The sequence below is a fragment of the Ochotona curzoniae genome, unplaced genomic scaffold (genome assembly GCF_017591425.1).
Source record: "Ochotona curzoniae isolate NIBS_2020 unplaced genomic scaffold, NIBS_Ocur_1.0 contig_46, whole genome shotgun sequence".
NCBI classification, from domain to species: domain Eukaryota; kingdom Metazoa; phylum Chordata; class Mammalia; order Lagomorpha; family Ochotonidae; genus Ochotona; species Ochotona curzoniae.
The window spans coordinates 946,020-960,113 of record NW_024466340.1 but is presented as its reverse complement, the minus strand read 5'-3'; the positions used below and the strand labels follow the sequence as shown (position 1 = coordinate 960,113).

The following is a 14,094-nucleotide window of genomic DNA, read 5'->3' as shown; positions in this document are numbered from 1 at the left end:
TAGGGTGCATTACTGGGAGCTGGGTCAAAAGCAGAGGAGCCAGGACTTAAACTTTGGGTACTGGTCTGTGGGTATCCAAGTGGTCTCTGGCCACACACAGCACAATGCCTACCTCTCTGCATTCGTTTTAGCATGAACAAGTCATGGAAATGAATACAATGGCAAAAGGGACAGTATTATTGCCAATGTTAGGAAACCCAGTGAAAAACTCTGGAGAGGAGTGAGAAATATTTTCCCAAATCTTCCCATTCACCAATCAATTCTAAATCAAGGTCACTGAAGAATTTATTTAAAAATAACTTTATTTCATAATCTTTTTCTTTTTAAAAAAGTCCATGTTATAACCCCAGAACATTTTATTTTCACCCAGCCTTCTTCCACCAAATATTAAAATGTATATAGTGCAGAGAGATCTGTTTATTTTTCTTTGCAGTAGTTTCTGGCCAGTCCCATGGTGGGAATATTGGTTGGCACTTATTGCATCAGAATAAATGTTACCCAGCAAGGATGATATTCCAAGCCTCAGTGCACAGGTTATGGAAATTTCCCATCATGCATATTTTCCTGCTGCAGTTATAGGACCTGTATGTATTTATATGGGCTTGTGAGAATGGGGACTACTCTCAAAGCCACATGGGGACTGAGGTCCTTCGCTAATGTCCTCTAAGTTTCAAGGAAAAGCAATGTCATTGCAGTAACCCTCAAGTCTTTATTTTCCTGGTTCTGATAAGATCTCATGGTCTCAGAGTTAATAACACATGCAGATAAGATATTTTTGAAGTACAATTTAACAACTTGGACTTTGCCATACAAAGTCTGTGACCCGCTATCAAACATGCTTGTAGACTTGGGCATGGCTCATCTTAAGGGAGGGGGTGGAAAAAAACCTAATTCTTAAAAACTCCTTAAAATCTGAAGTCCTCTAGTCCCTGTGCTCTTAACTGGCCAGCATATAAATGTGCACACAGGGCTGGGATAGAAGTGACAGAAGCCACAGCTCAGTTGGTCAAGGGTTTGTAATAATTGGCACCGGGTCCTTGAAGTTCCCACTTGCTAACTGAAAAACTTTCCAATATTTCCCATCATCATGTTGTGTGCAAGAGGAGGTTGGAAAAGGCATCCTAGGGATTTTGCAACACATTTTCTGCATTCCTAGGAATTCTTACCCCCACTCCTTTGGTTGTTTTTTTGTTGTTGTTGTTTTGTTTTGTTTTTTGTTTTTCCTCTTAAACCTCTTGCCTCTGAAGAGCAGATGCTTAAATTCAAGAAGTCAGGCTTTTAAAGCCTAAAGAAGCGAGGTGAGACCGGCTTAATCTTCAGTGACTTTTGAAGCCATCTGAAATGGCACTGACTTTCACTGTTTAGACCCATTGAATCCCCCAGGTGCTACAAGGCAGGCTAAGCCCTGGTCAAGCACAGTTGTACTTGACAGCTATTCCTGAGGAGTAGAAATTGCAGCCAGCTCCTGAGATGGGCACAGGGCCCACTTTGAGTGATTTGCTCAGTTTTGTCCCTTCAGTCATACCTGCAGGGGGGCGGGGGGGTTACTTTAACCAGCTTCTCAATTTTGGAATCCCAGTGCCAAATACTGAAAGGAAGGAAGTTCTTCGAGCCCTAGGTCTTGCCCACTGGGGCAGGCTATATAACAGTAAAGAGTGCAAATTCAAGTCAACTTTTCAGGTTTAGCACACATCTATTGCACCCTTGTGAGGTCCCTGACTTTGGACAGAGATTTGGATGCAAGTAAAAAATAAAAATAAGGAAAAAAAAAAAAAACATCAACTGCACAAGGATGTGATAGAAGCATCAGCAGTCCAAACTCATCCATTATTTTCATTTGAAACTTGGTGTCAATGATCTGTGTATCCTCATCAAGTCTTTAGGAAGTAGGAAGGAAAACAGGTCTTCCCTGTTTCCATTCCTAAGAGCAACTGAGTCCAGACGGACTGACTTGGTCTAAGGAGTTCTTACAAAACATACATGCTGCTTTCATTGACAGCAACAGCAGGGACAAGGAACGGGAAAGACTGCGGGCTACTCCCAGGCACAACACCTGGGAGGCTTTGCTCTGAAACACGTGAGGTTCCAAGGAAAGGCACCTGTCAGGCCCTGCCTCTTGAAAAGATTTGTGTCTCCAGGGAAAACAGAGATCGCGAAGGCGTGCTCTGATCATGCCCCGATTGGCAGCCCTGGCAGCCACTTGCAACTCACAGTGCACACTGTTCCCTCTACCCTGAGGGAAGGCAGAGAAGACGCATAACGTCCATTGAGCACCAACTAGGCACCTGAACAGGCAAACTGCCCTCATCTGTCCTCACCACCTGCCTGGAAGGTGGGTATGAGTTCATCTGTTCCACAGAGAAAGAAGCCGAGGCCTGGGGAGGGGTCAGTGAGACCAGCCCACGGAACACAAAAGGAGCAGGGCCCAGGTTTGAGCTGGTGGTTCCTGACGCCACGCTGCGGGGAATCAGTAGGTAGGCTCAGGCCTCACCTCGCCCAGGCAGCTCACACTTGCCTGGTTACCTGAGCAGTGATAAAGGACACTTCCTTACCTACACCCAAGGTGCTCAACTTTTGTGCTGGACAAAGCTGAGTTACCAACCTTTCATAGTGGCAAAGGGCACCAGTGCCCAAATGTTTCCCCGGCCAGTCAGTGTTTGTCACAGTAGGTCAGCCTGGTACAGCCAGGAGGTACAGCAGAAGTGGCATCTCTCCTATACACGTGGCTTCTTCCCAATGCTTTTTAACATCTCTGAAAAATTTACAGCCTAGGAAACCAATTTTTGTTTAAAAATGGAAGGAAAGGTGTTTGTGTGTGTGTCTTGTCCAGTTTGCAGAGAGACGTGAACTTACTAATGCAAGCTCCCAGGCAGGAGAACAAGTCAAGAACTCTTCAGTCTTGCTTCCGGAGAATATAACGGTGAATGATAATGCTCTTCTTCAGACTGGTCTGTCTTCTTCCTGAACGTCACTTGGCAGCTCACTGACGTCATCTGTGTGTGAGCAGAACAGACCCACCTCTGAGTGATCTCAACAGAGGGTGATTTACAGTCCTCTGGTGAGCCATGGAATCAGCTTCCAGAGAAAAGGATGGGCTCCCTGTGTAGGTAGGCCCTGTCTTTGGGGTCTCTTCATTCCATGTCCTCCAGATATGCTGGCCACTCTTCCATCCTTTACGCTTCTGGCCCATGCCCCAACCTGCAAAGCTCCCTTCTGCTTATTCCACCTTGAATTTCCTTCCTCCCTTCTGCTTATTCCACCTGGAATGTCCTTGAAGACCAGCGTCCCATCTGCCCTCTGCCATAAAGCTTCTCCTGAACTGAGCACCAGGCACTTCACCAAACCCCCCTCCTTGACATCCTGTGCAGCTCCATCAAAGGTGCTGGTTGAATCCTGCTTCTTGATTCAATCCTCAACATACATGTCAATCTGTTCATCCTAACTGGGTTATCTATCAGACCAAAAAATTAAAACTATGCCTTTCCCAAGTGAGGCCCTTGGTAAACATTTGCCAATTTGATTTGAGGATTTGTAGTCAACACTGGTTCACTATCCACTATCCAACCCAGAAGTGTTTCAGGCTTCAAAGGGTTTTTGGAGGGGGGATATTTACATGTACATAATATGATATTCTAGGGATGGGACCCAAGTCTAAACATGAATTTCATTTGTTTATTCCCAGAGCCTGAAGGGAATTTTGCACAATATTCTAAGTAATACATGAAACAAAGGTTATGTATATTGAGCCAGGAGACTTGTGGCATCTTGTTGGTACTCGGAAGGTTTCAGAGCATTTGGGATTTGAGTGTCAGACAGGGATGCTATCCAGTAGTGGATTCTCTGATTTTAGACTAATTGTTAGCTAACTATCTTGCCCAGCTTTTGTGAATTTAAATTCCCTACTGGCAAACTGGCAAGCAAAGAGAAAGAGTGTACCTTGAAGATCCTGGAGTCCGTTTCCCATCCGTTCCAAGTTCCCATTCACCAGGGCGGTCACTCTGTGGATGTGGCCATACTTGCGCATTTCTGTTGGGAAGTCGGCTCTCTCACGGGCTGCCTCCTCCTCCTCCTCCTCCTCCTCGTCCTCTTCTACAGCATCCTCCTCCTCCTCCCTTTCCTCCTCTTCCTCATCTGAATCCACCAAAACCATGACGTCACCTGTGTCTTGTCCCCTAATTTCCAAAGGGAGAAACCATTCATCAAGCAGATGCCTCCTTTTCCCCAGTGTCAGCCCACACTGAAACACTAGGTTCCCTGCAGCTCCTTTAGGGATGCAGGGATCCTTCATGCCTCTGGCTCAGGAGGTGACGGTTTGGTTGCAACCTCACAAGGAGATGCTGACGCTGACTGCAACGCATGGACATAGCCTGTGCCAGGTGTCTCCTCCTCCGCTCCAGGCGGCCTTATTGTCCTGGGCATCGACTAATTTACTTCCACTCATAGCACTTATGTAACGAGCTCATGGAAAATGGAATTAAAAAAAAAAAAGCTAAATTGACTTGTAAAATAATTGAAACCCATATACAGTTTTTTCATAATATGAATTTCCATGTGCCTCTTGTTCCCATTTTTTTTTTCTTAAAATGAAATTATTTCCTTCCTTTAAATTTTTTATTTATTTATTTTGAGAGGCAGAGAGACAGAATGCTCCCACTCGCTAGTTTATTCCCCCAAATGCCTGCAGTGGCTGGGACTGGAGTGGGCCAAAGCCAGGAGCCAACAGCCCAACCCAGATTTCCCACATGAGTAGCAGAAAGCCAGTTATTGGAGTCATTGTGGCTGCCCCGCAGGGTCTGTATTATTAGGAATCAAGGTCTCAAACCCAGGGAACTCTGATGTAACAAGTACATATCTCAAATGAGTTCTTCACTGATAGGCCAAGAATGGGTTCCCCAGGATTTTTTTTTTTAATTTATTTAATTTTATTGGAAAGGTATATATACAGAGAGAAAGATCGTTTGTCTACTGATTCACTCCCCCAAGTGGCCACAATGGCCAGAACTGAGCGAATTCAAAGCCAGGAGCCAGGAGTTTTCTCTGGGTTTCCCACATGGGTACAGGGTCCCAAGGCTTTGAGCTGTCCTCAACTGCTTTCCCAGGCCACAAGCAGGGAGCTGGATGGGAAGTGGAGTAGCCAGGACATGAATGGGCAGCTGTATGGGATCCTGGTGCATGCAAGGTGAGGACTTCAGCCACTAGGCTATCATGCTGGACCCCTCAGAAACTTTTTAAGGTCCCTACTAGGCATGGATTTCAAAACTATTCTGCACCAAAATTAATTCATCTTTTAATTCCATTTTCTTCCATTAACTTTTTGAAGTGTTTAGTTTATAATATGTTCTCACCTACAATGATCTTACTTCTGCCCCATTTATTGAATTTTCTCTTTATCTATGACTCAACTGACGTCCTCTCCCTCCCCCTTAAGCCTTGAGCTCTGAGTGCATCTGCAGTCCAGGCCCAGTGGCTTAGCATTCTGTTGCCCTGTAGTTTAGTCACTTGGCCTTGTCTGCCTTGCCAGATGGCATATTTCTTATGGAAGAATAGGAGCCTTGGGCCAGTCCCAGTCCTAGGAGCATCACTTTCACCTTTCACCCTAGGAGCCCCAATCTGTGAAACAGATGAGGGGACCACAGCTCAGACAGGGTTAAGATCATCCCCTGAGTACACAGCTTGGGAACCCAAGTCCACTGATCACAGAGTGTGTTCCCACAATGCCAATGTGCTGCCTCCTATGAGAAACAAGCCTGGGAAGGACAGGCTCCTGGGGAGACCAGGCCTTCAACCCAGAACAGGAAAGGTCACTTCCACCCATGAAAGGCGGTCCCACTGTGACACTATCCCAACCCTGCAAGTGACTAGAGAGGAGGTACTTTCCCATAGGACCTCAGAGAAGACTTCTCCCATCCTGATGCTCCCTTTGGTCACTCAGCCCCTCCTAGGACGCCTTTGGGAGGCACTTCCTGGCATGCTGAGACTACTGATCCCGAACGTTCTCTTGAGACCATGACTCACACTTCCTTTTCAATCTTTGTAGAAAGTAAATAAAGCAAATTCACGAACGACTAGGCCCAGTACACACACAGTGTCTCCATATCTCCACGGCCTTACCCTGGGTTCAGGCACTCATAAGGCAATGTGGCCCTTTGCATTCTGGGGGCGTCTGCAGATGTCCCCTGTCTGGACCTCCATTTCCCTGTCTGGAAAATGGAGTTGTCACTACCACCCTGAGAGGGCAGAGAAAAGGATGGAAGAAAGTCCAGGGTCTTGCCTGGCCATTGCTATTAATCTTTCTAATGAAAGGAAATAAACAGCCACGGGGACAGATCACAGGAAAGGTTTTGGATTTGAATTTGGGGAGCACTCACCTGAAAGTGTTTCCTACTGAAAGGAAAAAGGAAAAAAAAATTAATATCCAGTGACATCCACTTCTGGCTCACAAAAGTCGTATCCATCAATGTGACATTTATGAGAGATGAACAAATGAGGACGCTGATCCATCCTGAGAGGGGCAGGATGTTCAGACAGGACACTCTGTACTCCCTGACCCAAGGAAGACGCCCGTCGAGTGGGACTTGGCTGAGAGCATAAGAGGTCTCCTTCCTCCCCACACACCTTTTCCAGAAGCCTGGAACACAAGCACGGGGCCCGGGGAGGCCTTACCTTTCCAGCAGAACACAGGGCTGTAATACAGCATGAGCCCCGAGATGACGGCCAGTCCCAGCAGGAGGAGGCTCACAATGGTGCCCACGATCCCCCCGATGTTCAGAGGTTCTGTAAAGACAAACCCCATCTTGGTCTCTCCCCTGCAACACACAGGCAGCAGGACTTCACGTTCAGTGCCTGCGACCCAGGCATGGCCTCTCGGATGCAAAACAAATATCTCAACTGACGTCAAAGAGAGAGTCTACGGGACTCCAACAGCGAAGCAGCGCTTGATGAGAAAGAACACGGCAAAGTTAAAGTCGCTGTGTCCACCAGACATCTAGATGGTCTACGCGGCCAAGTCAGGTGTAAGTGTGAACAGACCGCTAGACAGAAGGGAGCTTAAAGTGTTACTCAAGAAACAGTGCTGCTGGGCCCAGCGCCGTGGCCTAGTGGCTGAAGTCCTTGCTTTGCGTGTACTGAGATCCCATATGGGCATTGGTTCATATCCTGGCTGCTCCACTTCCCTTCCAGCTCCCTGCTTGTGGCCTGGGAAAGCAGTCAAGGACAGCCCAAAGCCTTGGGATCCTGCACCCTTGGTGGGAGACCTGGAAGAGCTCCTGGCTCCTGGCTTCGGACTGGCTCAGTTCCAGGCATTGCGTTCACTTGGGAAGTGAATCATCGGATGGAAGATCTTCCTTTCTGTCTCCTCCTCTCTGTATATCTGACTTTGCAATAAAAATAAATAAACCTTTAAACAACAACAAAAAAAAAAGAAGAAGAAGAAGAAAGAAAGAAAGAAACAGTTCTTAAATCAACAGGAAGAAAAGACACTTGATCCCTGCCTCAACCATTTACAAAAACCAATTCCAGATGGGGTAAACATTTAACTGAAAGGTAAAGCATTCAAACTTTTAAAAGAGAAAATAGGAGAGTATCATTGTCACCTATGGATGAGAATACAATTCTTTTACTTTTTTTCGAATTTATCTAACTTAGTTTCTTCCTTCCTTCCTTTCTTTTACTTTCTTTCCTTCCCTTTTCTTTTTTTTTTTTTTTAAGATTAATTTTTTATTTAAAAAGCAGATGAAGAAAGAGATCTCCCCAAATGGCCTCCAGGGCCAGAGCAAAGCAGACCCAAAGCCGGGAGCCAGGAGCTTCCTCTAGGTCTCCCGCATCGGTGCAGGGAACGTGAGCCATCCTCCCAAGTCCTAAGCAGGGAGCTGGACCAGGAGTGGAGCGACCAGGACATGAACCAGCACCCACATAGGATTCTGGCGCCACAGGTGGAGGCTCACTGCCCTGGCTCTAGGGATAAATGTCATAAGACACAAAAACTGTTCATGATTTGAGAAAAGTTCCCGTTAAGATCAGCTACATTAAAAACATCTGTTAATTGAAGAATATCTATTATAAAGTAGAAAAGACAAGGAACTGATAAAGTTCCAGGCTCCTGGCTTCGGCCTAGTCCCATCCCGGCCATGTGGGGGGTGAAGCAGCTCATGGAAGGTCTCTCTCCGTCTCTTCCTCTCCCTCTATAACTCTAATCTTCAAATAAATACATAAATCTTAACCATAACAACAACAATGATTTCTGAAGAATAGTAGCTCCATAGGAACAATGTCAAAAGACACAAATATGTATTTCATACAAGAAATACACATATAAAATAATGAAGTAATGGTGAAAACCTTCTTCATAATCAGGGAAATTCAAATGAGAACCACTGTGAAATTCTACTTTACACTTAGTAACTTCTATTTGATACTCAAAGGCGGACAAAAACTGAAAAAGCCTGTTGGTGCGATGGGTGCGAGATGTACAGTAACAACGCTGTTTATCTTAACAAAAACATCAGAAACTCAAATGTCCATTAGCAGGAAAATGAGTTATCGAGTTGTGGAAAGGTGACAGAAGGGCAAATTATACAGCAGCGAAGAGCTGTGCAGTCCTAGAATAAAAACTGGAGTGAAAGCAGCAAGCCACATAAGACAACCCGTGCATGAGTACAGACAGTCAAGGTATGCCTTCCGAATACAACAGAGTCAGGAGAGTGGTTCTCATTTGTGGGAGGCCTGTAATGAAGGGAAGGAACCCACAGATGGGGCTGCAATCAAGCCCAGGACATCCTGTGGACCCACAGCAGAGTATCTGGATTCAAGTCCCAGCTCTGCTCCCAACTGCAGCTTCCTGCGAACGCACACCTTGGGAAGCAATAGTGTGACAGCTCCCACAGCTGCCACCCATGTGGGAGACACGAACGAGGCTCCTAACCTCAGGCTGCCTGGGGCCAGCCTTTGGAGAGCGAAACAGCAGATAGGAGATTTCTGTCCCTGGGTTTGTTTGTTTTTTTTCTTTTTTTAAAAAAATAGATATAAATTTTAAAAATCATCTCTTCACAGAAAAAAATAAAAATCACATTAAAAAAGAAAACCGCAGGTCTGGTATGGTAGCCTAGTGGTTAAAGTCCTCGCCTTGAACATGCCAGCATCCCATATGGGTGCTGGTTCTAATCCCGGCGGCCCCGCTTCCCGTCCAGCTCCCTGCTTGTGGCCCGAGAAAGCAGTGGAGGACGGCCTAAAACCTTGGGACCCTGCATCCACATGGAAGACCAGGAAGTTAAATTACTGTTAGGCTCTGGGCTCCTGGCTTTAGATCGGCTCAGCTCTGGCCGTTACAGCCACTTGGGGAGTGAGTCAACGGATGCATTTGTATCTTCTCCTCTCTGTATATCTACCTTTCCAATAAAAATAAATAAATCTTAAAAAAAAAAAAAGTTACAAGTATACATGCCACTTCCTGGGTGTCAGTGACCCACAGTCAGGTAGGCAGGCCCCAGGCTGTCCCCATGTTGGTGCCAGCTGCCCTAAAGCCCTCAACTCTCCTCCTGTGGTCCCACGTCCATCACTCACCTTTCACACTGAGCCAGATGTCCACCTCCCTCACCCCCACGGGGTTCTCTGCCCGGCAGACGTAGTAGCCCTCATCCAGGTCCGGGGAACAGTTGTGGATGGTGAGGGTAGAGCTCTGGCCGTTCTGGGTGATGACATAGTGGCTGCTGGGTTGAATGGGCACCTTGGGCTGGGTGAGGTTCCTCAGCCACAGGATCTCAGCAGCGGGGTATGCTCCCGACACTTGGCACGTGAGGGTCACATTGCTCCCTACAAAGCAAGTCTTCATAGGATCAGAGAGAAGGGAGGGGTTCCCTGCAGATCAGAAGGGGATAAACAAAATAGACAGTTGGAAGGGAATATTTGGCTCAGGGGTGAAGACACACACTTAGAGGGGAGTATCTGGGTTTGATATGTGCCTCTGGCTTGTGACTCGAGCCTCCCGTTCATTCAGATCCTGGGAGGATCTGAGCTCCTGCCAGCCATGCGGGAACCTGGATGGAGTTTCAGGCTCCCAGCTTTGACTCTGCCTATTCCTAAAGAACACACAGTGGATGGGCTCGTTCCACAAGAGTCTTTCTCTTTGTATGTTTCTGGGTCTCAAATAAGCAAAAAACAACAACAACAACAAAAAAAAAACTTTAAAAAGACAAATGTTGAAGGCGATTCAAGGCATGGCCTGTGATCTTTAAGGACACCTGCTCCCTCAGGAAGCATCCCTTGGAATTTCTGCACCCACCACATCTGGTCTCCCGGAATAATAAAAACCAATATTTATAGAACAGTGACCACGGGCTAGGCAGTCACACATAGTCACCAGATTTGTTCTCACAACCCTCCTACTATCCCCATTTGCAGATAAGAAAACTGAGGCGCAGGCAAAGTTAGGGAGCTGAGTTAGCGAGCTGACTCAGAGTCACACAACCAAATTAGTGACACATTTCAAGGATGTGGAATGACTGGTGACCCTAGTTTGCCTAGAACCAAGGAGTTCCCGGAATGTAGGAGTTTCAGAACTAGAATCAGGGAAGTTCTGGGCAAAGCAGAATCAGGGGGAAGACAGACACCCAAGCAGATTTTTTTGAGGTTTTTTTCTTTTAATCAATTTATTTATTTAAAAGCCAAATTACAGAGAGAGAATGAGATAGAAAGAGAAGTCTTCCATCTGCTGGTTCACTCCCCAAATGCCCAAAACAGTCAGGGTTGGGCCAGGCAAACGCAGGAGCCGGAAGTTCCATTCGGGTCTCCCTCACTGGTGACAGAGGGGCAGGCATGTAGGCCGTCATCTGCTGCCTTTCCCAGGTACACCAGCAGGAAGCTAGCTTGGGAGCAGAGGACCAGGACTCAGAGCTGGGCTCCTCTAGGATGCCAGGGTCACAGAAGGCAGTTTCACCTCTTCCTGATCAGAGGTAGTCTGATCACTCTATAGTCTTCTTATATTGTCACATACAGTTACACTGGCCACAGACAGAGTGGCTACACAATGAGGGAACGGTGCTAATGAGGGGACATGTATATAAACAATTGCTATATACTTAGTAGCACGAAACAATAAGTTTATGTGTGTGTGTGTGTGTGTGTGTGTGTGTGTGTGTGTGTGTGTGCTTCTGAAAATCAGAAGTCTGAAATGATCTTACAGGGAAGAATTAAGGTCTAAGTAGGGCTGGTGGTGAGCACTAAACAACTACACAACAGGACCTGCGTGACTCTGTGCAAGGTGATAGAGGGAGTTCATGGGGTGCCAAGCAGTGCCAGCCAGGAGCTCTGCGCCTATGGGTGCATTATCTCCATCTCTGCTTGCTCATGGCCTTCTCTGTGGGTCCACGTCCAAGTTTCTCTCTCCACACGGACATCAGTCACTGGATTAGGAGCCAGCCGATCCAATCTGACCTTATCTAAGTAGATTAGATCTTCAAAGACGATTTCCATATCAGTCACATGAGCAGCTCTGGCATACCATACTAGAGTGCTGGTCTGAGTCCTGGCTAGTGTATATCTGATCCAGCTCCCTGCTCGTGTGTCTGGGAAGACGGCTGAAGACGGCCCAAGTGTGTGAACCCCTGCCACCCATATAAAAGACCAGGATGGAGTTCCTGGCTCCTGGTTTGAGCCTGGCCCAGCCCCAGGCCCTAACCCACACAGCTATTTGGCGAGTAAACCAGCAGAAACATTGCATTCTCTGTCTTTCCCTCTCTCTGTCACTCTGTCTTTCCAATAAACAAAAATAAATCTTAAAAAAAGGAGGAAAATGTATGAGATAACTCATGTACAAACAGCATCTGTCTTATTGCTCCATCCTCAACATCTGGAAACCATACCTTACACACAGCAGGTGTTCAATGAGCATTTGTCAAGTCAAAGATGGTTCAGCCTGGGCCCAGGGAGCTTGCCTCACCAACCAACCCTCTTTGAGGTTTGAAAAAGGAAGGAACTGCCAAGCCAAACAACAGAAGAAAGGGAAGGAATTCCGTTCTTTCTGACACATTGAGATTTGTTTCCCAGGCCTTTTTCTAAACCAAACTAATACAACAAAGACAGGCAGATGAAGCCCAGCCCCAGGACAAAGCAAGTGGACTCACGGATCTGTACCACACAGCTGGCTCCAGACTCCGGCCCCACTATGTGGCTCCCAACACACTTGAACTTCTTGCCGTCTGACAGCTGGGACTGGTTCAGCATCTCCACCCCTAGCTTTGATTTCCCCACGATGAGTCCTCCTGGCTCCTCTGTCCACAGGTAGCCAGGGTCTGGGTAGCCACCATCCCAGCGACAGGTGAGCTGCAGCATGGACAATCCCAGCGATGCCTCTGCCCAGCACTGAGGAGCTGATGGAGGAGGATCTGCAAATCACCAGTGGAGAACGCAAACTCAGACACACGCTGCAAGATCAGAGCCACACAGGCTATGAAGGACCACAGCGCTGGGGGTTGGGGAGGTCCCACAGCCACCTGCTCCATCCTCCTGTCGCCTTGAAGCAGCACCTGCAGGCAGGTCTGTCTGACAGTGGTCTGGTTTCCCCTACTGGGCCCTGGGCCTCAACAGTTTTTGTGTTTCCCACTAGCCACGTGTGTCTAGTAAAATGAATTCAATGACATGAAAGCATAAATGTAGCTTCCCCCATCACACAACACTCCTTAGAAACACACAGAAACCACTGGTGAGCAGGCCTGCCATCCCAGACCACATAGTAGACCACTCCCATCGTCTCTGAGTTCTACTGCATGGTGTTGGCCCCGAGATTCTAAAAGAGGTCCTCTCGGGCCGGAGGCATATAGAGGGAATTACAGGTGAAGGCAGACTAACTCATTCCCCTTCCAAACACAGACATTATTCATGTATCTTATGTAATGCACCTAAGTAGAAGTCCATTTGTGAGATCAGGGAGCATGGGGCGGGCAGGTGTTTGGTGTAGGTTGGGACTCCCACACCCCAGATTGGAGTGCCCGGCTTTGAATTCTGGCTCTACTCCCGACTCTAGCTTCCTGATAATGTGCACTCCGGGAGGCAAGCAGCAATGGATGGGTGACAACTAGAAGAAAAATACCAACGTAACCGTTAGGTGATTACCATCTTCCATACGCTCATCAGTATGACCCATAGCAAGCACATATAATTTTATCTCCAATAAATGTCACTCATGATAGAGAACCTAGAATCTCTAAACAACAGAAGAAATAAATAACCTATTATTATCCTGCCCGCTAACTGGCTGATGTGATGCCTCTGTTCATCTGCATGGGTGAGGACAACCCGCCTGGCTCCCGTGGTTTTCACCTCAGGTATGTGTGCACCAGGAATGTCTGGTACATTCTACCCCACCCTCAAGGCATAGGCTCATCGCCTGCTGGGTCCCAATAGTGTTACAGGACCCAGATGCCACACTCGGTTCATGAAATACTGAGGCAGCCTGGATGACGAGGTAGGTGACCTGTGGTGTCTCCCTACAACAGGCTGATGCTCAGGTCACACAAAGGCATGGAGCATGGATATAGGCTGCAGCGGCTCCGTGCAGGTGACCCTGAACACATGACGCTAAGTGAGAGCGCCAGACTCAAAAGGCGAGCTATTCTGTGACCCACTCCCAGGGAATATTCAGAGCAGTTGTAAGTTCATTGCGGCACATTCAGACTGGTGGTGTAGGGGTTGGGGGGAGAGGGGATGGGAGTGAGCATGGAATGAGCTATGGGGTTTCCATCCAGAGAGAGGAAAACATTTTAAAGCTAGGTAGAAGTGATGGCTGCACACATTGGGCATGTACTAACTGCCGCTGAAGTGTAACTGTAAATATTAATGTTGGGATAAACCTTGGAGTGCAGCAGGGCAAAAGGCCTGTGATGCCTGCACCCCCATTACAGGGTCTGGTTCTAGAACCTTTGATTCTAATCCAGCTTCCTGCTGACACATCCTAGGGAGCAGAAGAGATGGCTCACCTACATGGATCTCTGTCACCCACATGGGAGCCCTGGAGGGAGTGCTGGGGCCTTGGCTTAAGGCCTAGCCCATCCTTGCCTGTTGTAGATATTGACAAGGTCTGTATGTGTGTGCCTCTCTGTTGCT

At 47.3% G+C, this 14,094-nt stretch overlaps 1 protein-coding gene across 1 annotated transcript in view; it reads right to left on the bottom strand.

Annotated features, from left to right (window-relative positions):
* Positions 1–290: 290 nt before the first annotated feature.
* Positions 291–14,094, bottom strand: part of VSIG10 (V-set and immunoglobulin domain containing 10) — a 29,195-nt gene continuing 15,391 nt past the window's right edge. The window contains exons 4-9 of the mRNA XM_040986918.1: positions 12,117–12,377; positions 9,559–9,852; positions 6,664–6,774; positions 6,369–6,384; positions 3,937–4,172; positions 291–2,993 (exon numbers count right to left, since the gene is read on the bottom strand). Coding sequence (XP_040842852.1) covers positions 2,941–2,993; positions 3,937–4,172; positions 6,369–6,384; positions 6,664–6,774; positions 9,559–9,852; positions 12,117–12,377 — 971 coding nt within the window. The 3' untranslated portion in view covers positions 291–2,940. The remainder of the gene's footprint in view (positions 2,994–3,936; positions 4,173–6,368; positions 6,385–6,663; positions 6,775–9,558; positions 9,853–12,116; positions 12,378–14,094) is intronic.